The sequence below is a fragment of the Diceros bicornis genome, chromosome 39 (assembly GCF_020826845.1).
Source record: "Diceros bicornis minor isolate mBicDic1 chromosome 39, mDicBic1.mat.cur, whole genome shotgun sequence".
NCBI classification, from domain to species: Eukaryota; Metazoa; Chordata; class Mammalia; order Perissodactyla; family Rhinocerotidae; genus Diceros; species Diceros bicornis.
In genome coordinates this window covers 27,048,659-27,076,291 of record NC_080778.1, presented here as the reverse complement: position 1 = coordinate 27,076,291, position 27,633 = coordinate 27,048,659, and the positions used below count along the sequence as shown (strand labels likewise).

The 27,633-nt window shown below is 43.5% G+C and overlaps 1 protein-coding gene across 1 annotated transcript in view; it reads right to left on the bottom strand.

The window, feature by feature from the left end:
- SASH1 (SAM and SH3 domain containing 1) overlaps positions 1–27,633 on the bottom strand; it is a 178,859-nt gene that overhangs the window by 115,694 nt on the left and 35,532 nt on the right. Inside the window, exon 2 of the mRNA XM_058534247.1 lies at positions 22,819–22,947. Coding sequence (XP_058390230.1) covers positions 22,819–22,947 — 129 coding nt within the window. The remainder of the gene's footprint in view (positions 1–22,818; positions 22,948–27,633) is intronic.

The following is a 27,633-nucleotide window of genomic DNA, read 5'->3' as shown; positions in this document are numbered from 1 at the left end:
GTCCCTGAGCTAACATCTGTGCTAATCTTCCTCTATTTTTGTATATGGGATGCCGCCACAGCATGGCTTGATGAGTGGTGTGTAGGTCCGTGCCCGGGATCTGAACCCATGAACCCTGGGCTGCTGAAGTGGAGCTTGCGAACTTAACCACTACACCACCAGGCCAGCCCCGGTACAAATTTTGAAAATTGAACTGATGGACTGATTCAGTTATCCACACCAAGGTGTTACCAAATAACTATAGAAACAGCAGCATCAAACTCCTTGGGGTTACCTGGTCAATATACCCCATAAACACCAAGTATTTACCAAGTGCTCACCAAGACCACCAGGCTAGTTCTCACCCTGCATCTCACTTCCCTACCTGCTGCCAATCATGGATCTCCACCTAGAAACTGAGTACAAGTCCCAGGGCCAAGTCTGTCTTGAGGAGCAGGCCCTTCCACAGTACTTTCTGATTCATCAGTAGCATCAACATCATCATCATCAACGTGATTATCATCATCACCATCATCATCTTCATCATCATCATCACCATCACCATCATCATCATCATCTTCACCACCAGCACTGCCAACGTTTATCAAGTGCTACTTGGTGCTACATACCATTCCAGGCACTTTACATATATTATTTCATTTAATCGTCTCAAAAACCTTATGAGGTAGGAAATGTTACTATTTCCATGTTATCAATGAGAAGACTGAGGCACAGAGATTAAGTATAGGACCCAAGACCACATGCTAGAAGGCAGAGTCTATTTGGTTCCAGCATACTCTTGACTGCTATGCTAACACCTATTGCCCCTTCTGGTCAGTGCCGCTGTGCTGCCGCCCAGGCTACCTTTAGCTTCCTGAGTCCCTGTCCTCCTTCCCTACTTCCTTGCCTGTATCCAAGTGTTTTGTGATTTTCCTCCTTCTAAGGCTTTGTTCTGACAACTGCACAATAACCCTGGTCTTCTCCCAGGACAAGGGTTCTGCTCGATCCATGGGCAGCCTGGTGACTGAGTACCTTCCACCTGCTCACAGACCTAAGAATGGACAGACCTCCAAATAGGCTGCTCTCATTTTCTTAGTGCTGCCTTCTACCCCACTACTCTGCCTGGAGGCCCCCATCACCTGCTGCTTGCCCAGACTTGAACTCCCTACTGAAAACCTGAGCCTCTCCAGTCAATCTCTGCCATGAGGCCTCCCCCAGTGGGTAGGTCTATATCCAAGTACTGGTTCCTCCTGCATGTTTCTGATCCCGCTATCAATCACTGGCCTTGTCAGGCAACAATCTGAAGTTGCTAAGGGTGCTAACGAATCTCGCTTAATAACTGCCCACGTCCCAGGGAAGACCTTGGGTTATCTAACCGTTTCAACGGCAATCCAATGAAGACTTATTCTCTCTTGAGGCAGCGCGACTCCAAGACACAAAGACCTTTTTCTGAGCTGTGCTGTGTGTGCAGTAGCTCCCTTTTCCTGCAAGCCACCAAGGAGCCTGCCACCTGTCAGACATTGTGCGGTTTAATTAGGTAACACTTGTGAAGGGTTTTGCGATACAGAGCACACATGTTGTCCCCGGAGCTCACACATGGCATTCCACATCACAAAATTCAAGAGCTATTTTTAAAATCTATCCACCAGTTGACCAAAACCTCGAGCATCTCCTTTTGCGGACTGTTGTAAACCCATTCCTCTTTCATTGAGGATACCTCCAAAAAAGCATACAACTGTTGGGGATTATTTAATAGGATCCAAAGGACACTTAAAAAAAACACTAGTTGCAATCAAAGCCAAGTTTTCAGGGAAACCTCCAAGAGCTTGCTTTGTTTCATCTGTTCTTTTGAAAACAACAAGCAATTCAAGGGGAAAAGGAGGGAACATAGTGCATCTTGTGTGTCCAGAAGTCATTTCCAGGTATAAGAGTGAGTCATGGCGCCAGTGGGCCAGCGGAGGGCACACTGCGGGGGCTTCTGGAATGCTCTGGAACCTGTAAACACCAAGGCCAGTGTCTCTGAAGCCCTGGCTAGACTTGCTGGGTCAGTTAAACTAAGTGCCTTGAGGGGTGTACTTTAAGTGTGGGATCACTTTTACCTCTCCAAACTATAATTTCACAAAGCTTTTTCTGGCTTCAGGAAAAATAAAAGGTTTATTTTTAATGGATGAGGGCAGGTCCCTCATTCCCTCTTTAGGAATGCCTCTTTTTGCCAAAGGGAATCCTATGACTGGGTGGGTAGGTTTAAAGGATTGCTTCTGGCTAGGAGGTGTGCAGACAGTTCCCCACAATAGCTGTATTCCTCCAATGACAGAGCCACTGAGTTTTGCCTCCTTCCGCCTGGGCATCCCCCTCTAAAGTTAACACACCCTCGTGAGGGCTCTGTGGCGCCCTGTGTCCTGCTGGCTCTCGGGCGATTGCCATCAATTTTTAAGTTCTTGAAGTTCGCAGGGGCAGGCGCTGGCGTGTTCTCAAACCGGTTCACATTTATCTTTCTAGTATCTATGCTCTGCAACAATGCCGATCATACCAAATGACTTAGTCAAACCACAACAGTGATTCTCCTTTGATTTAAATCATTCTCATTTTTCTAAGAAAACTACCCTGTAGTCTATTGCCTACAAAATTAATACTTTTCTTCAAGTATTGCTTTATCAATGTTGACTTCTCCCCCAGATGTGTGACATCACAAGGGGGCCCTTTAGATAAAAGCCTGGGTCAAAGCTATCAAAGGCCAGAAAAGTGATATTCTTCCCTCATGCTTACTGTTTAACAGGGGGAAGAAGCATAATATACGAAAATCAGAACCCAGGGCGCTTTATAGTAATCAGAGTTTCCCAGGCATGCAAAGGACCATCATGGACTAATATCAACATGTAAACTGTTCAGCTGACACACACACACCAATAGCACTAAGTGGTTTCTTCTCCCAAATTAAAAATACTCAACACCAACTTCTTAATCCATTTGTCAATGGAAGCCCTACCCATTTGTCCTCATAGAAATAAGAAACGTTCTGTTCTTTGTGAAGCCAATGACGTCAGCTCACGTTAAGCACAGCCAGGTATTATGTTTGGTGCTTTACAAAGATCACCTCTTGAGAAATGTATTAATTCTTCCTGGACCCTGCAGAATGTAGGCTCCATGAGGACTGACACTTCGCCCGTCTTCTTCACTGCTGCAGCCCCAGTGCCTGGCACACAGTAGGTCTCAACAAATATTTGTGGAAAAAATTTTTAAAAATTATTTCCCAGAGTTCTCACTGTGGTCTTCAAAGGTAGAGATTATGTTTATCTCCTTTTTGCAGAAGGAGAAACTGAGGCTCAAAGAGATTATGTAACTAGCTCCCAGTCACAGAGCCAGCAAGTGGTGAAGCCGCGATTTTTACTCCCGTCTGCCTGCCTCCTACACCCACCCTGACCCACTCTGCTCTGTGGCCTAAGAGTCTACTACATTTAATTACCTACTAATACCGTTTGCATCCAACAAATGCCCACATGAATATACATGCAGGAACACCAGAAATTCTTCCCATTATATGCTCTCTGACTGTGCCTTATGGCCTAACATTTAGCATGTCTGGGGTCTCAAACATAATTATTTGTGTGCTTCTATCTCCTTACATAATTACCTTTTTTTTTAGCAAATATTATACTGACGAAAGTAGACAAATCTTGTCGGACGACTTTCGCCTGCTGTAAATATTAATGATGTGCCTCTGGTAAGAGGAGGATCAGAAAGGCTACCCAGGCTTTAAGTACTTTTCATTCTCCAAAGAGGGAAGGTCACACTTCTTCAACTGTTTTTACACAGGTTTCATAAAAAAGAGAAGCAATCTGCCATATATTCATTCTTCCTTCTTATTTTTTATTCATCATCATCATTCTTTGGCATACAGACGTGTTCAACTCTCCTCATAGAAAGAAAAAAGGAGAGGGGAGGGGAGGGAAGGAGACAGAAGGAGGAAGGAAGAAACAAAGGAAGGGAGGGAGACAAGGAGAGAAGGAGGCAGAGAGGGAAGTAGGAAGGTAGTAGTTTAACTAATTCTCTACTCATTCATTGCATCCATTCCTTCAGAGCCAAAGATCAAAATTCTTGAATGAATTTTCTATACCCACTGCCTCCATTCACCTCCCAGTCATCCATTCCTTTAAGGCCACACATCAAGCTAGGTGCTGAGAAGACAATGATGAATAAGTCTCAGAATGTATCTCTCTCATTCCAGCTGCTTCTCTCAGTCGGAGGCCACCATTCTCAAGTCCCTGGCTGTATAGCTCCACAAGAATGTCCAGACAGGACCTCAGTCTCTACAGATCGTAAAGTGGGCTCCTGAGATTCCGCACACCCAGCGTCCTTCACTCTCTCACCTGTTAATAGCCACACCAACCTCCCGGCATCTTCCCTTATCCCTATCCCTTCCATAGATTCAGTCAAGTTTTAAATTCCTCCAGCAAAATGTTTCTTACATCCATTTCCTCATTTCCGTTTCTACACCTTGTGTCTTTGCTCAGGCCTTTGTTACCTATCGTCTAGACTGCAGCAATAGCCTCTGAACTGCCCTTCCTCCTCCCAAATTACCGAATGCACCATCGATAAATCAAACTTCCCAAGCACGTAATTCTCCCGTCATTCTTCTAATCAAAAATTTTCACATGTTCCCTCTTAACAACTGAACAATGTCAAACTCTTCAACTGGCATTCAAGTCTTCCACAATATGGGTGCAACCTACTCTGCAAGTTACAATGTCACTAATTGAAACTGAACTTCAGGAAGCTCCCTTGAACATCCAAACACGATTCAAACTAACTAAACACTAAAGTAGCTCAAACTGCCACAATTAAGGTTAAGTTTTGTGCATTTGGTAAGAAACCAATACACACACCAGGTTCACAGTTTCCAAAATGGTAAATATTTGCCTGTAGAGTCTCATCCTTAAAACGCTAGTATTATTCAGAATCACTGAGTCGTTTTCTTTAAGAAATGCCTTTCTTTTTTTCAATGGTAATGATTTTCCTGTGATTCTTTCCCCATATACATCATGATACAGTATTCTAGCTTTTGGAGACTCATTGCAAACTGAGGTAGCTATGGTCCAAACTATAAGTTTAAAAACCAAACAGTAATTACTTCATTGTATCATTTTACATCTTTTTTTTTTTTTTTTTTGTGAGAAAGATCAGCCCTGAGCTAACATCTAAGCCAATCCTCCTCTTTTTGCTGAGGAAGACTGGCCCTGAGCTAACATTCATGCCCATCTTCCTCCACTTTATGTGGGACGCCGCCACAGCATGGCCTGACAAGCGGTGCATCAGTGTGCACCCGGGATCCAAACCCGGGCTGCCAGCAGGAGCGCGAGCACTTAACCGCTATGCCACCAGGCCAGCCCCATTTTACATCATTTTTAAGCAACTTTTTTTTTCCTTTCATTCATGGATGCTTTTGGTGTAACTGTAACATATTACAGAATCCTTATCTGGAAGTGCCAGCACCTAAAATAGAACCTGCTCCTACTGCCAGGAGAGAGTGAGGGACAAATTGAAATTTATGTGAAAAACAAACACTGGAAGCTGTTAATCATTTCCTAAGTGAACTGTGATTTTCTCAATCCTTAAATCAAAATCTAGCCAAAATGATCCCTCTTACTTGCAAAAATATAATCCTCTTAGACATCTTGAAATATGGTAAATCAGACATATATATGCTTCTTTAACACCTCAGCTACAAGTCATAACAAGTCATAAGTATCAACGTTCAGTCTCGCTTCAGGCCATGAAGAGGTTATGTAATATCAACTATACCAAAATGGAGATTAAGAATTTGAAAAACTAGTGAAAAATCCATCAACAGTGTACCCCGCATAAAAGCTTCAGCAAATATTCCCATTATTGTCTTTGGGAATAAATTTTCAAACAACTGGAAATTTTAAGGGGATTTCATGCTTCGTATTAATGTCATCAAATTTTACACAGAAAATTACTAAAAACTCAAATGACATTTTTTTTATTCCATACAGTTTTAGCTACAGTCTTGCACATGGTGAGGATCTAATAAATGTTGAGTGAATGTAATTGCGTAATGCTGAATTACATCAACTCTTGTCCTCTACTATTTCATGTGTGTTTGTTTAGTGAAAAAGAAATTTATATTGCATTTCTCTTGGACCCCAGGACATTCAGTAAAGTGCTAAATCAATACTTGGTGACTGACTGAATCACAGGATTATATATTTAACTTAAATTCATGAAATTGCTTAAATAAAAACACAGACCTGGGAGGTAATTTTGATGTCTGTGTCACAGGAGTGTGAGCAAAGCTTTATATTACACCACTGGGTAGCTTGTGACAATGCAATTACATTAGTTTATAATGAGGTCCTCCTTAGAGCAGCCCATCTTAGACAGAACGCTTATTACCTCTAACGCAGCGTGGTTGTTTATTACCTTATGAGGTTTCCATTTCCTAAGGAATGTGACTTTATGTGCAACTTAAAATTAGGACTGTCCTAGAGAGAAAATGTAATGCTGGTAATATGGTTCCCCTGTTTATAGGAAGGTATGGCTCTTGTCTCAAAAGAACCGATTGAGAACTTTAAGAACTTTCCGAGGTTGAAAAACGACACATCTATTCTAGATTATACGTAATCTTTTTCGTGATTTGGATATGCAACCATTAGAAATGTAACTATGAGCACTGCCTTCCACAACATTACCTTTTTCTTATAGCAATTTCTTGACGGGAGAAGCATGAGTATTCGTGTCAAGCTAAGAGCGTGTTCCATTATGGTCTGTTGTAGATGTGACTCTCCAGGTGACCAGCCTTGGTCATCTGATACGTGCTTCATGACTGCCTCCAGCAGTCCAGCTTTATCAAAAGCACAAAGAATCTCCTTCTTCTGTAGTCTGGCTTTAAATACAGAGTACAGTTTTCAAAGACAACCTTGAAGTCACTTAGGTATGAAATTTCTTAAACATACCCCCAAAGTGATACTGGAATAAAATGCCTCCTTTCTCTGACACTCCTATTCTTCTCTCATTCTCTTAATCATGTTGATGGCAGTTTTCACAGCATTTTGGATACTTTAAAGAAAAGAAAACTGAACTTGAGAATTTGTTTAAGCAAAAACTGAAACATGAGAACCTTTCAATTGAATATTGCTATTCACATAAAACTATCTACTTACAGCTTTCTATATTGGATAGTCAGTTAATAGTCATTGGCCTCTACATGGTACAAGTCACCGCGAGGCAGCAGGTATCTGTTCTGTGACAAACGCTCTGAAGCAATTAACGCCAGCCATCCTGGCGCATGGAAAAGAACAGAAACCATATGAGAAGTATGATAGAAATGCAATGGGGATTCAGAAGGACGAGTGTCACTTCCCTCAGGGAACCAAGGAAAAGACCGCAGAGGAGGCGGCATTAGAGCAGGACGCAGTGACAAGTGTAGTAGGAGAATGATGGTCTAGAGGCAAGAAACGGGGTGGAAGGGAGGCAGGGACTGTTTTTCTTCACAATAAATCTCTTGAAATTATGCAACAAGGCATAAACTGCATGATAATAAAAGCGAAGGGGGTACCTTACACCACATACAAAAATTAACTCAAAATCGATCAAAGACCTAAACGTAAGACCTAAAACTACAAAAACCTTAGAAGAAAACACACGAGGAAAGCCTCATGACATCGTCTTTGGCAATGATTTCTTGAATATGACACCAAGAGCACGGGCAACAAAAGAAAAATTAGATAAATTGAACTTCATCAAAATCATAAAACTTTTAAAGGACACTATTAACAGAGGGAAAAGGCAACCCAGGGAATGGGAGAAAATATTTGCAAATCATATATTTGATAAAGGATTAATATCCAGAATATATATATATAAAGAACTCCTACAAATCAACAACAAAAAACAACCCAATTCAGTAACAGGAAAAGGACTTGAAAAGACATTTCTCCAAGGAAGATACACAGACGGCCAACAAGCATGGGAAGATGCTCAACATCATTAATCAAGAGGGAGATGCAAATCAGAACCACACTAAGATAGCACTTCACATCCATTAGGGTGGCTCTTATTAAAAGAAAATAACAAGTGTTGGCAAGGTTGTGGAGAAATTGGAACCTTTGTGGACTGTTGGAGGAAATGTAAAATAATGCAACTGCTATGGAAAACAGTATGGAGGTTCCTCAAAAAATTAAAAATAGAATTGCCATATGTTTCAGGAATTCCACTGCTTAGTATATACCCCCAAAGAACTGAAAACAGTGACTTAAAGAGCTATTTGTACACCCATGTTCAGAGCAGCATTATTCTCAATAGCCAAATGGTGGAAGCAACCCAACTGTCCATCAATGGATGAATGGATAAACAAAATGTTATAGATACATACAATGAAATACTATTCAGCCTTAAAAAAGGAAATTCTGACACGTTACAACATGGATGAATCTTGAGGACATTATACTAAGTGAAATAAGCCAGGCACAAAAGAACAAATACTGTATAATTCCACTTATATGAGGCACTTAGAGTAGTCAAATCCAAAAAGACAAAGAATGGTGGTTGCCAGGGGCTGGGGGAGAGGGGAATGGGGAGTTATTGTTTAATAGGCACAGGGTTCCAGTTTTGTACAATGAAAAGAGTTCCGTGGTTGGATGGTGGTGATAATGGCACAACAATGAGAATATTTTACCACCACTGAACTGTACACTTAAAAATGGTAAAGATAATAAATTCTATGTTGTTCTGTGTATTTTACTACAATCTTTTAAAAATATTTTAACTAAAAAAAATAAAAGCTAAACTACACTAATAAAGTTTAACCCTCCCCACTACTACCTCTGTTATGAACAATGGCCCTCTAGATGCGAGAAGGGCCTGTCCTCCTGCCCTCTCCTTCTCCCTGCTCCTCTCTGCTTTCATTGACATTCCTCTTCACGGACATTCCCACATCCTCTCTGGCCAATGCCCTAGGGCCAGATCCTTCCTTGACAACCTGGAATCCTCAGCCCAACCTCTTCGCACTGGTGCTCCTCCATCATTGTATGAGGAGGTGATATACATATGTTGGCTGCCTCTCTGCTGGATGCTGATGGATAGGACTCTGTTCTCTCTAAGCTTGAGCACTGAATTTAGGAACCTGTGTACAAACAGTAACATGATTTAACGTAACACAACAAATTAAAACAACATATGCCAACTGCATTTATTTGAAACTTCTTTTTTATCTCTTGCAGTTCAGAAATACATTTTACTCATAACAGTAATGTCCACACTGAGCCTCCTAATCAAGTCCTTCAGAGGTATTCTTTGAGGTCATACGGTGAGAATTCCAGTCAAAAGAAACAAGCAAACAAACAGAAGGCTTGCTGAATAAATTATCTGACTAAAATGCTGGCTTGTGTTCAAAATACATATCTCCTCAGATCAGGCCAGGTGACCGACGCCTAGCAATGAGAAGCATGCCCATCTGGCCTGTCCCACAGCCCTGCCCTATCCTCTGTCCCATCCTCACGTGAGTGTGACATGGGCGCAAACACATCTCCACCTGGAGCAAAGGTCTCCAAGTTCTCCATGACCATGGAGGCCACTGCCTAGCACAAGATGAGTTGGGTTCCCAAGATCACCTTGTCAATTTCTGATTTTTTTTTTTTAAGGGAACAAATTGAGCTTTAATGTTAGCATTAAAGTAGGTCAATCTCCACAGTCCAGTTTTTCTCATGTGCTGGGATGCAAAATGCAGAGCCCACCTGCCACGCATAACACGTTTCTGTGGGAACATGGAGTCGGAGGGCCAAGTTGAGATTCCAAGATGATTTTGCCCCCCAGGGGAGTGAGTGAGGGTGCACAGCCTCAAGTTGTTACTGGTGGCCATGTTCACCTGGACAGCGGAGGATGGGCTCCAGGTAGACGGAGGATGGTGGTGAATGGAGGGAATGAAGGCAAAAGGAGGTGAGGAAGAAGGGGTGGGAATGCAGAGGAACAGATGGGGAGGGAAAAGGTAGCAGGTGGGCAGGATGGTTCCTTGGCATCTGCATTGTCAGCCCTGGAGTGGAACACAGAGGGAATGGGGGCAGAATCTCCTGTCCTTCTCTCTGCCTCTGAACCAAATCCCACAGGCAGAAGGTGAGAACTAGGCCAGGGCTGGAGGGCCAGGCAGGCTGATGAGAGGGGCATGGAACTGCCCCATGTCCAGGGTGTGCAGCACACAGAGGAAAAGGGATTGAGGGGCAGAGGCAAGAGGCAAGAAGAATGCCCCTCATTAGAGCGCCTGCTCATGGGCAGGAAGGTCTGTAAACTAGGGACTGTTAGTCCAGCTGCCCTCTGAGCAGAATCAATCATCTCTTCCCAGCCTAGGAACAGCTAGCGTCGGTTCTTTCATGGGTCACACTCAGCTTCCAACACTTGCATTATTTCTTTTTCCCTCTCTGCTACTCGGCAGTTCCCTGTGACTGTACCATAGGCTCAGCTGTGTTAAACAAAGAAAGAAACAAGGTTGCTGCCTTGGAGAGTTCACTGTCAGATGGAACAGAAAAGCCACCAGGGGAGAGGGCTCAAGCAACCACAATGGGGGTGATATGTCAGTTTGGAAAGGACTGGACTACCGAACGCATTTTTTCTACTGTACGCCAGTTTTTATGAAGATTATCCCCATTGGACCCTGGATTTTTACATTTGGATACCGTTCTTGAGACAGTAGCCTATCCCTTAGACCATATTAAAAAATAGGTTTATATAAGCAAATTTTAAAGTTTGCTTTTTTTTTGAGATTTTTTTATTACCAAATATACTTTAATTGGGGGCTTTTACTCCTCTAATTACAAGTTTGAACCTCTTAACATATTTTACATTTTTATTAGTCAGTGGATTCATTCTGTATAAAGGCACTTTTTTCCAGAATTATACTTTCCAAAACTTTCTTGCTTAAAAGAGTTTCTTATTCATGTTTATTTTTAAAACTAAGAGGGTAATAAAAAAGCCTCACTTTTTGAGGATGGGAATCCAAAGGCCCCCAAAATGCCCCATTGTCATTCATTTGTGAAAATTAATAAACAGAAACCTCATTTAAAATGGAGTCAGGAGGCCAGAAGAGAGAACTCTTATGCACCTGCCACTCAATGCACACTACAGACCCCCACAGAAAGAGACGGACCTTACCTCTCCGACCCTAAGTGATACTACTTACTACCCCAGCAGAAAGATGGAAGAAACTCCTCCTTGCCCAGCAACAGCTCAGCCAATGAGCGACTGCCATAACTCGGCCAATGAGAGACTGCCATAACTCATCCAATGAGACACTGCCAAAACTCAGCCAATGAGAGACTGCCATAACTCGGCCAATGAGAGACTGCCATAACTCGGCCAATGAGAGACTGCCATAACTCAGCCAATGAGAGACTGCCATAACTCAGCCAATGAGAAGCCACTACAATTCAAACTCCCAGTCTCCTCCAATGGACTCTTCCTCTACAACAGCCCCTCCCAGCTTCATAAAAGAAGGTTTCTCTCCTTTCTTTCTCCAGACTTGCGCGTGGTTCCCCATAGACTCTACGTCCCGTATTGCTTCTTTGCCATTCCCGGATAAACCCATTCTGCTGGTAAAATAACTGGCTGTTTATTTGCTTTAGGTCAACACATTCATTCCACAAATATTTATTGATCACCTACTACACGTGGGAAACTTCCAGCCACAGAGATACAGTAGCGAACAACGCATTTATTATACACTCACTATAGACAGGTGAAAACCAGAATACTGGGTACTACGGGATTCTGGAATTAGATTGTGGTAAAGATCACACAACCTTGTGCATATACTAAAACCAGTGAATCGTACACTTAAAAACGTGAATTTTATGGTATGTGAATTATATCTCAATTAAAAAACTCATTTTAAAAAGCCCTGTAGGAGTGCTCTGTAGGGAGACAATATGTACTACATGCTTTCACACAGTAAGTATTCAATAAATGTTCTTTAAACAACACAGTCAGCTGTGGTGTTTAATTAAAAGAAGCCATCTCCTTGGAAAAAATACATACATATATAAAATCTTGGTTATTACTATAGTTGGCATTATCGTAATAACTCTAAGTGCTCTTATAAGTCCAGCCCTGTTAAATTCATCTGAACTTTGGCTTCTGTTGGTCCAGTTTATGGCACAGGACAAGCTGAGCAATTGTCCAAGTTCTTGTCCCAATTACTCAGAAACCAGCGCTGCCCCTGATTTTATGTTGTGGGGTCCTTACCCTAGCCCAAGGGACCTGCTCTTCCAGACCAGTTCAGCTAAGCTTTTCAACCAACAAGTACCACCAGCCCTTGACCTTTTCTGTTGTCCTCATGCTTAATGTATGTCCACGTGAACCAATGGAGAGCCAGAACTTGTTGCAAGCAAATCTGCATCACCCACTTATGAATATGACTAATTTATCTTATTCTTGGCTGTCTTGTCCTATTGCGACATGAGCTTCCTGAAGTGAGGCTTATATTTTCTACGTTACTAATAACTTTTCCATGACACCAACTAAGTTACTGAAACACACCAGAAAACCAGGAAATGTTGTGTTCACCAGTTCCCTGCATTCAATTTCAGGAAGAATACTATACGTCATCATTTAGCCATCTCTAAAATAATTACTACGTAAGACACTAAAATTACAATACTATAGAACCCTTTCACATGGGTTATTCTGTTAAATAAAATGAGCTTTCAAGAAAAAGCCACAGGTAAAACAGTAAAATGTTTTATTTCACTTACTTATTTCATTATTTTACTTTACTATATTTACGTTTCATTCTATCTTACCCTCTTGAATAGAATTCTTTTAAAGTCTATTATCCCGTGTTCTATAACACGGAATGTAAGGAATGTAGGGAGTCGATGTAGGGAATATAATTTAACAGATTCTTTTTAATTCAGGATTGCCCACAGAAGCTACACAGTTGTTTGCCCCTATTCTAAAGAGTCCGGTCTGCTGAGCTTTTCGAGATCTTCTATTTCCTTTTTACATTTTCTGTCTCTTCATTTGTTAACATTCCTTACCACTATCAGACAACCACCTCCAGCAACCAGTCAAACCCCCTTTTAATTTACTGCTTCTAACCTGCGACAGGTAAAACATCATGTGCGTTGGTATATGAGTGTCCATTTGTGTGTTTGCAAAGAGAGAAAGAAGAAGCCATGAGGAAGTAAAGGGAGAGTAGAAAATGTGGAATTCCAGAAAGCCACTTAAAACCCAACTGTTTAGAATTCTTATTCTTGGTAAGCGGCTGTTAGGAGACTTGGAACTTCTACTTTAAGGAATTTTCTGGGGTTTGTTGTTTGTTTTTTTTTTTTCAAATTTTTTTAATAATGATTGTATCATTGTAACTTGTATAATAAAAATTATTTTATATTATGCTTCATAATATTACACTTTAATATTACCCCAATACATAAACTAATGTGTAAATCGAGACTTACTAGGGGTCGGGGGTGGTGGGAGTCGGGAGGTGGCGCTGGGCCTCTGAGGAATCTCCGGAGAGAAAAATGCAAGGGCGGTGGGTGGCCTGGGGGGATTCAGAGACCTCCTTGTTTCAAATTCCATCTCATACTCACTAGTTATTTGAATTTTAACAAGCCCTATTTTTATGATTATTACCCTTATCAACATTTAGTATTTCTATTATAAATAATAATAACATTTATGATAAATATCCATTGAGCTCTAGCTTGTACCCAGGAACTGCGGTGACTGCTCTGCAAACACTACCTTATTTAACCTTTACAACAGCCCAGTGAAGAAGCCACTGTCATCCCCACCCGGCAATGCCCCAACGGAGGCTTCAGGCAGTGGTCCAGGCAGGTGGACGACGCAGCCTGGTCTTCCCCATCAGGTTATACGGCCTCCCTTTGCGAGCAACTGAAATCATAAGGTTACTAATACTCATCTCACAGGGTTATTAAAGGAACTAAATAAGGTAGATGTAGATGCCTCATAAACTCCAATGTACTTCATCAGCATAATTATTATTATGGCCTCCTCATACTTTATTTACTCTTCCTTTCTCGTGATTGGTAGTACTTTAGGCAATGAGGCAGATAAAGTACCGAGTTTTACACATCTTAAATTGATAAATGATCAATGATGCAGCATAGCTTAATTGATAATTAACTTATCTAATATGCTGGTATTTAAAAGATTCCCCAAAAATATTAAATAGTAAATTTTTCCTTAAGTTAAAATTCTCCTTTGGAAAGAAAGGTTTAATCTTCAAGAGGCAAGTGACTGACTTCAACGAAGAATTCAGATAAAATACCAAAACAGATTCCCAAAGATGAAAGAGATCAAAGGACTATCTCAGAGAAGCAAAACCCACACCCCAAGGAGAAAGGACATTCACACACAAATAAAAATACCCTTTGACATCACAGCTGGACATCTGCCTTCCTCTGTTAAGAAGCCATGTCTCTGCTGTCGCACACATTAAAAAAATAACAAACGCTCCCACAAACACATCCAGATGTTCACGAATATTCATGATGTGCTCCCCATCTGGCTTGGTCTTGTCCTTGATTTATTTTTGATTAAGTTCCATCAGCTTCCGCTGGGGTCCACGAGATGGACGGCATTGCTGTAGCACAAATTTAGAACATCTTCATACTCTAAATAACTGCAGAAAGACTCTCAAGCTAGCCCTTATAAACAAATGATATAGGCACGAGCCTCAGACTATCCAGAGAGAGAGAAACTGCCTTACTTCTGAACCTCACCTCTAACACCATTGCTACAGTTGATAAATTAAGCCTCTATTTCTAATACACATGGTGACATGTCGGGGGGAAAAATAAAAGCTAGAGCCTGATGTTCTTTTTTGAGTGAGACAGTGAGACATGAAAGGAAGGCATGGCTGTGCTCTGGGGGTGCTGAGGTCCATATTCCACAGTCACCAAGTTCGTTTGTGTCCCTCCAGATTCCAAATGGTGAAAAGCCAGAGTAAGATTAACTGAACCAATGGCACTGAACAAATTAGCTACGCATTTTACCATCTTGTTTTCTTCTATTTAAAATAAAATTCTCAAAACTTCCAAACTGAAAGAACAGGCAGCTCCAAATCAAAAACTACTGCTGAAATGGGTGTGATGATCTTCTAAGGAGAGGTGGGCAGAGAAAGCTCCACTTAACATACTCGGTGTTCCGGGGCCCAATTCCTTCCGTGCTTAGTCACTTCGGTGCACAGGCGCTGTGGTGAGAGATCCGTCTAAGCCACGGACCTACAGGTCCAGAGGCCAACATCAGGTGTGTGTGGCAGCACCAGCAAAGGCTCACAGCCCTGCCCCAGGGGACCTCCCATCTGAGCCCCGCAGGAATCTGCCTAATCCCATTCCAGACACCCAACCCGGGCCTTGAAGGACAGGTAGGCCTGAGCCACACAGTCTTCACGACAGGCCTCAAATTTAGACCTTCGATATTATCATCAAATGACATGATCGATACGGGCACAGAAACGCACTCGTAGGGCCTGAAAATAAGCAAATAGTCATCTCACTCCTTTAAGTTGTCTTCAGCCAAGACCCTTCTGCCTCCAGGGTGCTACCAATGAACATGTTTAAATAGCCTATAATTAGCACAAATAAATTACACTGTCATCTTCCATGTCAAAAGTGTTTAATTGTTCAATGTACACATTCAGATCACACTACAGTTTGGGGAACCTGGTTTTAATATTCTGGGGCTTCAAGAAGGCACCTGGCCTGGGACGCACTCAACTCTGAAAGGTCCTGATCCCAAAACAGAGCCGCTTTCCCCCTCAGCCCTGGCTAAGCCCTGGACTCTGCCGTCAAAGTGGCCCCTTTTCCTTTAATGTCTTGGCCTTTCTCCTCAGTCACTGTCAATATCATTAACATTTCAGAATTCTCTGTCGTATGGAAATGAAAACAACTACAAAGTTCAGACCTGTTTACCTCTTTGGAAAGCATCTGTGTTTTAAGGAGGATGCTATTTGGGTTTTTAATCCCCCAGGCATGTCGTTTTTTAGAAACGCAAACAAGCAAAAATCAGTCATTTCTAAATGCCCAGGAGCAAAAACAGAAGAAGAAGCCGATATTGTTGATCCATATATGAAGAATCTAAGCCAGACCTCTCAATTCATAGACTCTAATGTCAGATTAATACACCCACTCTGTCTGTTTCCATAATTGGACACGCAGTCTACAAGGGTCTCTGAGTTTAGGCGGATGGAAGCACACCTAAATTGACTGGAAATACAACAAAAACTTGCTTAATTACAAGAGGTGCGGGATGCCCAGATCGAATCTGGCAGCCAAGAGTTCTGTTTGCGTCCACGTAACCGTGGTGCAACGGACAAGAAATGCTTAGTAAATGGGGACTGGGCCTTTGACTACAAGCGGGACTTTGTCCGAGGGGAGCCAGAGCAGAGGACTGCATTACCAGCTGGCTGAGACGGAATGCCTCAGTGTATGCTGACATCAAGTGTGTGAATCCCACAGCAGAACGAGGTTCAGACTCACTCGCTAACGCCCACTCTTTCTGACTGCCATCTGCAAAGCAGCATCATGTCCGTTAACACGAAATGAAACGAAACAAAAACAACTGGGGTTTAGCAGTCGAATATTTCAACTCAGGGCGATTTGCAACACAGATCACATTCTGATCCTGTGGATAATGAGAATGAGAATTCAGGGAGGACGTTTGCCTCCCGAGCGGCTGTGCTCCCGGGGCTGCCAGCCTTCCCTCAGGACACCTGCGACCTATGCGCTGAGGCGGGGGTCACCTCGCCTTCTTCATCATTTCCTTGAATACTCAGGGAGCTCCAAAGTATAGGAAACCTGTTTTCCACATGCTTGGCTGTCTCTAGTAAATAACAAAGGAAGAACAGTCAATAAAACAAAACAAAAAACCCCACAGAGACTGGACCATGTCTGCATATCTGAGTGAAGCCACGAGTTCACCTTGGCCCCGGCCAGTCCACTATTGCGAAATGGCCATTATTTTTGTTTTGTCTTGTGAATGGTGATGAATCGAAACAACATCCTAACTTTTTACATCATTAATAATCCCAAGACCTCTGAAAGAACACCAAGTATGTTTTTCTGCACATTGTTTATATCTCAGGTTCCAGCCACAGTAAACTTCTCCCAACGGCCCATAAAAGCCACATTTTCTCTCATGGTCTTTGACCTTTTTGCAAACTGCGACCTCTGCCTTAACTTATTCTGCACTGCCGACGCCCACTCCCCCACCAGGTTAATCTTCCATGTTCTTTATGATTGGGCTTGGGTATTACCTCCTCCAGGAAGCCTTCTATGATTTTCCTCCTCTGAGTTAGGGGCTCTCTTCTGTATTCCTGCCCAGCATTTTAATAGTCTGTTTACTTGTCTAATACCTCCACTAGATTGTGACCTCTTTGTGGATGGGGAATACCTCTTCATCTGTGTGTCTGGAAGGGCAAAGTAGCCGATACAAGCTCAGTGCTCATTAAATATTTTTAAATAATTACAAACATAAGTGAATTCAATAGATACTTACTGAGCACCTATTACGTGCCATGCACTGTTCTCTATGCTGGAATTACAGAAGTGACCAAAACAGACCAACAGAAATCCCTGCCCTCAAACCAGGAGTTACTGGGAAACGTCCCCTGAGGGAACTTTTCGGGGCGATGACTACGTTCTATATCCTGCCGGGGCATGGATGACACGGATATATCCACTTGACAAAACTGTGTGGCGAAGATTTGTACGTCTCAATACGTAAATTTCACCTCACAAACGAGGAACTCTTAAAAAATAACAATAATCCAGCCGGCACAAGGAGGAGAGATGAAATGAGAACGGCAGAATGCTGATACCTGCTGCAGCTGGGTAAGAGGCACAGGAAGTTCATTATATTACGCTGTTTACGCATGTTTGAAATTTCCCAAAAGAAAAGCTAAAAAAAAAAATCTCTGCACTCATGTGAATAAATAGTAATGAAGTGCAAATAACAGATACTCTTACCAGCGTTGCTACAGGAGTTTCTGAACTAGGAATAGAAGGGAAGGAAAAGAAATGAACAGGAATAGCTCACTCACAATGACGGACCAGGCACTTTACAGCAGTTCTCTCATTTACTCCTCATAATAACTTTATGAGAGATTTTCACTCCCATTTTGTAGATGGGGAAACTGAGGCTTGGGGCGGTCACCTAACTTGCCAGCTAAGTACAACAGCCAGAGTTGGAACCCAAGTCTGTCCACCTCCCCCAGGCTCTTTCCACTAATTTCTACCCCCTCTGCCACGGCACCAGGCCCAGAGGCAGGACTTCAGTGGGCTTGGGGTGGGAGTGGTACAGTCTGAAGAAGCCCCAAGAATCACCACTAGTTACAAAAGACACCACTCTTACCACTGTCTTAGTCCAGAATTATATCTAGAAAGATTAAATTATAAAAGTTGCAAGGAACAATTATACCCCAGAATCGTTCTGACACCATCGGCAACGGTTCTGATGTCACACTTCTCTGTGATAATCTGCGATATTTTTATTTACATTTCCGGTCCTTAAAGACCTGGGTAAACGGTCTCCACCTGGGCTCCCATTTCCTGGTGCCCACACAGGTGTGATAACGATTTGGCACAGAGTCCCAGCCGGGCTGTGGCCGATGTCCTCATCAGGGTCCCGCTGCAGATGGGGACTCCCAGTCAGGGCTGTGCCACACCAACAACCACACAAACTTGTTTTCTGCCAACAGCCAAGCCTACTCAACCTGAAGGATGCCGAGGAGGCCTATACAGCCAGTAATAAGAGGCTACCTTGCGCGTATCCCTTTCCTGGCCGTGGTGTCACTGACAGATGTCAGACTCAGCATCACTAGAGATGGGCCCATTATGGACTTGGAAAGCAGCTGTCGTTTCCAAATGCATCTTCTCTCAACCAAAGAACACACGGTGCTCAGAGCTGTGCCAAATGTGTGGAAATACAGGCAACTTCCCTGCTGTTCACAAGTACTAATGTCCCAATGCCCAGCAGAGGCGAAACTTGTGGTCCAAACGCACGGTTCCTCTAGGGCCCATTTGGTGCTAAATAAAAACTCGCACCATGGTTATAAATTTGAATCATAATGCCTGTTTATACTGTTGAATTTTCACCCATCTGTACTCTCTGTTGCCTTCATCTCAACTAACTGGCCCCAAAAACACTTTAGCAAATCCTTTATTCCAGCCAGGAGCCGGGTGATTCGTTCTGGAGAGGCAGCTGGATATCCAGTCCAGAAAGTTAATTGCTAACATAATTATCAAAACCTTTTATTTTTCAGGGTTAAGTCAAGCATCTGTGGGCAGAGTCTCTTTTTGGTTTGTTTGTTCTCCAATTGACACGTAATTAGCTCTTAAGGGCGAAGTGGGTTTTTTGGACTTTTTAAAGCCAACACAAATATCTAAATGTCTATTAGCTCTGCAAAATATTCCCTCAAACCCAAAATTCACCCAGAGGATTTCAAACGAAATGAAGTCATAAACCGATTCAACCCATCACCCAAAATTCTTTGTACTCTAGGCTGTGTTCTAAATGACTTTTTCTATAGCAGACACAACAAACTTAACGCTACTTTTTTCCCTATAAAACGTTTTAGGCTCCTAATATGTTACTATGTCCTCTTACTGCTTCAAGTGCATTATTTTTTCTCCAAGCCAGCTTACAGTCAGCTTTCATGGGGCTGCCTATTGGCACAGAAAGAAAGTATTAAGCGACAGCTCCTCAGACCCGAAGCTGCTGCAACAGCCGAGCAGGGAAGAAATCTGCCTACTTGTCCGAAGGCAGAATCGAAAGTCTAGAAATACGAGTCAAATCTGATGCAATAAAAGGAAGCATTACGGACTGAAAGTTATAGCTTTTCAAGAAAATGAGTTCCCATCAGGACTCACCCTGTGAAGAGCTAACCCCCAGAGAAGCAACCTTCTAAGTCGTTAGTGTTGTATGCATGGCCTGAATGATGGATAACCTTAAAACATGTCTAACACAGACATCTGGACTCCTGAGCCACGAGAATGACAGGTGAACATGACATCTAGCCTGGTCTTCAGTAGTTTGAGAGCTCCCATTGACCGCTGCAAGTTGCCCTGAATTTCCTAGAAAGAGAACCTGACTGTGCCGATTTGGGATCTTCCTTTCCTCACTAACTACAGTTTAAAGGATGAACAGAGTTTCCAGCCGGGCTCGAGTTCGTTCCCACCAATTTTACCCACCACCACATTCTCGCACCTTTGATCAGAACTAATTAAGTTCATGTGGTGTTTTTTTTTCCCCAGACTGTCTTCTGCAGCTCTGGAACACAGCACACCAATTAGGCCCATCTGTCTAAGTGGGAGGGAGTTATTTCTCCCACAGCCAGGCAGCTTCCTTTCCAACCTAGAAGCTGCCTTCCAAGGTCCCCAAACTCCGTGGGATGATTCTGGTAACCCAACTCCCAACTGGCTAGAATTCTGAGAAGAGCAGTTGTGTGTCGCATCGAGGATCATCTACCAATTCACAGCATCCTTTCCTTGCTCGGTGAAATGTCCAAGGAGGCCACAAAGTATGCTACCAGACGATCATTCCAGGTCAAAATTGCAACATTCAAGAATTCAGCACAGTATTTAAGTTGCTGTTCTGCCGCAATCTTGCCAAGATGAAAGTCTTTTCTCATGAACTACGCCCCAACAGGAGAGCCTAATTAATGTTAATGGGGGGGGGTCTTTTGCTACATGAGGTTACTTTCTTTTTTTTTTTTGTGAGGAAGATCGGCCCTGAGCTAACATCTGCCAATCCTCCTCTTTTTTTTGCTGAGGAAGACTGGCCCTGGGCTAACATCCGTGCCCATCTCCCTCCACTTTATATGGGACGCTGCCACAGCATGGCTTGACAAGCGGTGCGTCAGTGCGCGCCCAGGATCTGAACCGGTGAACCCCAGGCCGCCACAGCAGAGCGCGCACACTTAACTGCTTGCGCCACCGGGCCGGCCCCAGGTTACTTTCTTAAGAGGAAGGAAATAACCCTGCCATTCATACATGCCAGGGGACAAAGTTATGGGAAAGAAGCCCTTGGCAGCAATGACAACCACATGCCCCCCTGGGCCATGATGTCAGGCTCCCTGGACAACGGCTTTTGCCCCCAGTAGATGCCCATCAGTGACTCTACTATACCCCCACCCCTGCCGCCTGCTACATCAGTGGAGAAAAAGGAAAGAGAATCAATATTTGACACTCATGACACAACGTTACTCGTGACCTGAGGAATCTTTGCTTAGGTTGGGTTATGGAAAGAAATTGAAGTCCATCCTACCTACGGGGGAAGTGGGTCCTGTCCACTTATAGAATATACAACAGTGGTGCCTAAACTACTTGTTGGGTCCCTTATATCACAGGTCCTTTATAACATAAAAGGAATTATTAATAAAAGAATTATTTATTCCTAGTTTCTTAACTATTATATTTTTTTCATTCCTACCCTAACTAGATTTATGGAAAATAAAAAAAAAAAGAATTCAATGGAATCAGCAGTTTACAAACTTTTTGTAAAGGCAGAGGGACTCAGTTATTCAAAAGAGATCCACGTAGCCCCCCAATATATCAAAGATGGTCAAAAAGGAGCTGGTCCGGAAGGGGGGACATGGAGAGTTGAGTCTTTTCTTCGACCTCCCATTCTTCAAGTGGTCTTGGGTCACCACAGTGAAACAAAGCAATGTGAAAAGCACTGAACCAAAAGGAAATCAACTATAATATATGCAGCAAATTTAAATTAATAAATGCAGAAGTTTCAGTAAGATATTTTGTAGCATATGTACAACATAGAAATACTAGCACACATATACGTTATATAGAGAGAACACCTAAGCTATTTATTTACTATTTATCACATGCCAGTTCAAATGCTCCACTAAACACACACAGAAAGGCCTTTACAAAACAGCGAAATGAATTTCAATACACCTCAGCGAGAGAAGAGACTATAGCCATGAAAAATGGGGATTATAAAAAGGTCTTACTGACATGGAACCATAATAAAATGTTAAGTAAAAAGAGCAAGAACTATATCGCTGATGTAAAAACGCCCAGAAAAACACTGAACGGAAATCTGCTGAAACACCAACGTGGTTATTGCCAGGGGAGAGATTAGAATGGTTTTTTGCTTCTTGAAATTTTATTTTGTTTTTCAAAAAAAAGAAGAAGAAAACAAAGAAGGAAAGAAGGAACTAGCCTAGACATCCTTTGAGTTTAGAGTCAATAAAACTGTAGTATACACTGGCCAAGAGTAAAAATATGCTTTTCCCGGCCCCGTGGCATAGCGGTTAAACTTCGGCATGCTTTGCTTTGGCGGCCCAAATCCCGGGCATGGACCTACACCACTCCTTGGCTATGCTGTGGTGGCAACTCAGATACAAAAAAAAAAAAAAAAAAAAAAAAAAAATGGGGGAAGATTGGCACAGGTGTTAGCTCAGGGCTAATCTTCCTCAAGGAAAAAAAAAGAGGAAGATTGGCAACAGATGTTAGCTCAGGGCCTGTCTTCCTCAGCAAAAAAAAAAAAAAAAAAGATTATTTTCCCTTAAGTTAAAAAAAAATAAAAATAAAAATCCAGTCTTTTAACGGACACAAAGATTTGATCATATGTCCCAGCCAGTACTCATTCGATTTGATATCCACAGAAGAACTGAGCTGATCCTTTAGGGATCTGAGTTTTTCACCCCAAACCAATGCAGCAGCCTGCAGACGGATGCTCCACGCACGACTAGGACCGTTCGAAGGCCCAAGGAGGGGGTGCTGGACCAGGGGCACAAACGGGAGCAGCCCGGCTGGGCTGAGCGTATGCCCAGTGCCGCCCACTCACCACATCCAGGTCCTGGGACACCCGCCGTTTCCGCAGCTCCTCCATCCTCTCGCACACGTCGGAGAAGCAGGTGTTGTAATAATCTGCGTACTGCTGCGCCAGGTCGTCGATGTTCCCCAGGGAGCCGTCCTGAGGTGAGGGGGGCAGGAGGAAGGAACGGGGAAAGAACAGAGACGGTTAGTCCACTTGCAAAGCCCCACGTCCGCTGGTCTTCCTCTACGCAGGGTTTATAGGAATAATCGCTGGTATGTATTAAGCGGTGAGCATGTGCCAGGCTAAGCTTGACTCTCAGGACAGCCCTCGGAGTCAGGACCTATTCTCCTCACTGTACAGATGGACAAACGGTAGCTCAAAGAAGATGAATGACAACCCAAGCATCGCAGGGCTAGCAAGCAAAAAGCCAGGCTCCAAACTGGGACTGTCCAGTGAGTGCCAAAGCCACGGTCTTAACCTCACACCTGTGCCTCCCTCGCAGGGCTAAGAAACCCCCAGGGAAGCGCCTTTAGCAAGGGCACTGTGTCAGTAAGAGGTTCCTACAGCCCAACGGGGGTCTGCGGCTGCATCAGAATCTCCTGGGCAGCTTCTGAGAAATCCAGACACCAGGACCCGACTCCCAAACATTTTGGTTGGAACCCGAGAATTCAGGAACCAACGGGGAATGCTGTATCTGGGACATACCTGAACATACCCTCCCGTGAGACCCTCAGAAAAGTGCAAAATCTTATTCCGAGTCATTCTAAGTACAGGTGCAAGTGTACATATCACAAATTCACCTAAATTAATGAGGAAACACGTCTGTCTCTTCACTAAGGGAAGGGCCCGGGAGCTGCTCTGGAGCCCACACTCCTGAGTGAGTCCGTGCCCAGGGGGGCTGGCCCGACAGTGTAGTGGTTAAGTTTGGGCGCTCTGCTTCAGCTGCCTGGGGTTCCCGGGTTCAGATCCCAGGCGCAGACCTACACTGCTCATCAAGCCGTGCTGTGGCGGCATCCCACATACAAAATAGAGGAAGACTGGCACAGATGTTAGCTCGGGGCCAATCTTCCTCACCAAAAGAAAAAAAAATGTATACCTGAGTCCATGCCCAGCTCACTGCCATTTAGGGGTCAGCAGCCACAGACACGATTCCTAATCTCTGGGGACACTCGAATAATAATAGTACCTCTGTCATGGTGAGGAGTAATGAAGTAACATGAAACACTTATAACTCAGCCCCTCATATCCACCTGGCATATACTAAGTGCTCAAAACTCATTTAACTACTAACATTCACTGCAAGATAATGTTTCAGACTATAGTCTTCCTTTAGGCCAGTGGATTGCTAAATATGTGTCTGAATACATACATATAGAAGGACAGAAATGCTGCACACATTTGTTACTTATGCTATTTCTTCTATCAATTCATTCGTTCATTCAGAAAAACATCTCCCCTGTTCCTTTTCACCTCCCAACGTGTTCTTTCTCTGGTCTGAGTAAATGACCTTACCAAGACAGCCATGGAAAATGATTTTACCTGACAACCAAGGAAAATACAACCATTAGATAACCTAAAAGGTGCAAAGACACCTTCCATTTTACAGACCCTTTCCCAGCCCCGTTGCATAATTAATGTTAGCCATCACCCACAGCAGTACATGGCAAATACTGCAAAGCAGCCTTAGATGCAAAAAAGTTTTGGGAATTAAGAGTTTTCTCACAGGGCCGGCCCGGTGGCGTAGCGGTTAGGTTCAAGCGTTCTGCTTCGGCGGCCCAGGGTTCACGGGTTCGGATCCTAGGCACGGACCTACTGACTGCTCAACAAGCCATGCTGGGGCAGTGTCCCACGTAGAAGAGCAACAACCCTACAGCTATGATACACAACTATATACTGGGGCTTTGGGGAGGGGAAAAAAAAGAGGAAGATTGGCAACAGATGTTAGGACAGAGCCGATCTTTCTCAAAAAAAAAAAAAAAAAAGAGTTCTCCCACAGCCTTTCTGCTCAAAACCTCAAAGAGGCCTGGGTCAGAGCATGCCATCATCTCTATCCCACTTCTGCATTCACTGATTTTACAGAACTAAGGGAGAGAGAAACAGAAATTGAAAGAAATTATTTTTTAAAAAAAGGTTCTCCCTTTCCCACCAGTAAAATACCCTACATTTCAGGTCATTGTCTCGAAGTCCCCAGTATAGAGCTAGGGACGAGAAAGACTCTTACAAGGTCAGGGCGATCTTTGAACATTTGACACGTCGACAAAAGTGGTTCCCTGACTACAGCCTGTCTGTCTGAGGCAACGGGCTGGACAGACACGGGAGAGGAGATGGGAGCCTACCCCGCTCTTCACAATGTTTATTGTCCCATTTCCAGCAGGGAAATAACATCGGTCAGGATGGAAATCTGGGGCTGGGCCTCTGAGGAAGCTCACAGAGGCAGGCAGCCTACTAGTTTTGGCTTTACTGCCTTCGGTAAAGGAAGCTGCCTGAAAACAGAATCACTCTCGGGAGGAAGGGAGCCAGGCCAGGGCATCTTAAGGTGAGGTTCCTGAAATATAGCGAGATAAATCAAATTACGATCCTAAGGTTTGCCCTGTCTCGTCTCAACTCAACACCACCTGCCCCATGGCCCACGACTGGATGATCGACACCTCCCAACTGGTTTTCCCATCTCCTTCTCCACTTTACCAACTCTGCCTTTGACCCAGCCACCAAAGTGACCTCGCTAAAGAAACAGAGATCTGACCGGCTCTCCTCGCCCTGAGAATCATCCATGCCACCTCCATCACTCATCCTACAAAATAAACCCCAAGCTTACCAGCCCTGCTTTCGGAGCCCTTCACTTCCACTCCCCAATCCCAGCTGGTGGAGAACGGACCTGAGCCTGCAGACTGGGGGGCCCAGAGGAGCCAGAGAGCAACGAGCAGCCCCTACAGTGGCGGCTTTCCCCTCAGAGCAGGCCCTTGCCCACTCCACCCACGCCACCCCAACACCAGAAGAAAGGACTGGAGGAAACTTCAGGACAGATCAAGGGCAGAAGAGCTTCTCCCATGGGAGCTACTGACAACCAGGACGGGGAGAGCAACGTGTCCACTGAGGCAGGGGCTCAGTTCACAGCTGCCTCGGCCAGTGGGGAGGTACCTGGGCAGTTCCTAGGACTAAGGGAACGACCGACCCTTCACATCAGGGCACCTGCCTGCTATTAACCCAGGATGTGTGCTTACACTTCAAAGAAACAAAGCCTCACCATCCCTGTTCTCTTCAAGAGCCTCACGTTTTCTTAGCTCCCTCCTCTAGCATATACTGGGAGAGACCAAGGCGCTCCCATCGGGGGGTGTGGTGGAAGGTGGGGAGACAGGACTTGTAACAACCCTGCCGGAGAACCCACATTTATGAGCTAACACCCTGATCCTGCCATTCCGCACAACAGCTGGGGCCCACGGAAGATCCTGGGCTCTCTGCAGTTGTCTTATTCTCTCGAGAATATGATGCTCTTCTCCTGTCCTCATCCAGACCCTTCTGCCTTCATCCACCCAGGAAATGAAACATACTTGCCCCTTTTGACCAAATACTAAAACCACATCTTAGAATACCTGAGTGAACTTGTTGGAGGCGTTACAGTTACTTTCCTATGGCTTGCTGTTCTTAATGGAAATTAACCTCTCTCTCTTATTCAGAGAGGCACTAAGAGTTGTACTCTCCAAGCAAAGGCACTCTAATCTCGAATTCTGGCTTCTCAAAAATAACCAGCTATCACGTTTATAAACTGTATGACCACACAATCAACTATTGTCTTGGACAATTCAAGGCCACCCAAAAACATTGTAAAAACAATTATTTTTATAGCTTTGTTCAAATTACTTTTTTCCCCTTTTTCTCTCCTCTCTCATATATCCTAGCAACACCTTCCAAGCCAACCGTTCACTTCAGTTCTAAAGTTTCCAAGCTGCAGATCAAACTTTTTTTTCCCACTAGTGAAAAAGTTTAATTTTCTATCCCTTACTCCCAATCATTCAAAACTCCCCAATAATTTGGGGGACTGGAAAATCTATCTGTTGTTCGTGGAGAAGAAAGCAGTTGTTCAACTCAACTCAGGCCAACAGCAAACATTTCACACCCCGCAATATGCTGCCACAACCAGTCCTCACTTGGTGCTCAGCAGATGATAATTTAGAACAGGGAGGCATAGCTGCCTCTGTTTTCCCAAATCGCTTTCCAGATGTGCAGTAAGTCCCCATAATTACCACTTTCATCAGTCTTGATGATTTCAATCCAAGCAAGGCAAAGAATAAAAGAATGTGTGTGTTTTCAAAAAGTGGGTCTTATCTGCCATCCCTGGAAAGGAATTTTTTTGCGTCCTCATCAAATGGAACCAAGGAACCACATCACGATTTTCTCTTTATCCACGCAAAATCCACTCTCTTTCTGAACTATCTGGAAACTTCTGCATCATTTCTACCCAACTTGTTCTTACTTGAGATAGTACAGAGCCACTCAGTAAAAATATTTACTTCTACTAAAAATATTTGCAACATTAGTCTCTGGGGAATTTAAATAATGCAGCTGAGGTTTCCATAGCACCACACCTACTGCATCTTTCTTTTGGGGATGTGAAGGTCATGTCTGACTCAACACCCCACAGTGCTAACGCCAAGAGACACTGATGTTACAAAATAAACTTCTACATATAGTACAACTTTAAGCCATCTCTACATTTATTATAATAAATACAATTATGAAAATACTGAAACAGATTCCTTTTTAAATTTTCTTTTTCTTTTAAAGATTAAAAGTTCCTGCTCTAGGGACCGGCCTGGTGGCATAGCTGTTAATTTCGAACGCTCC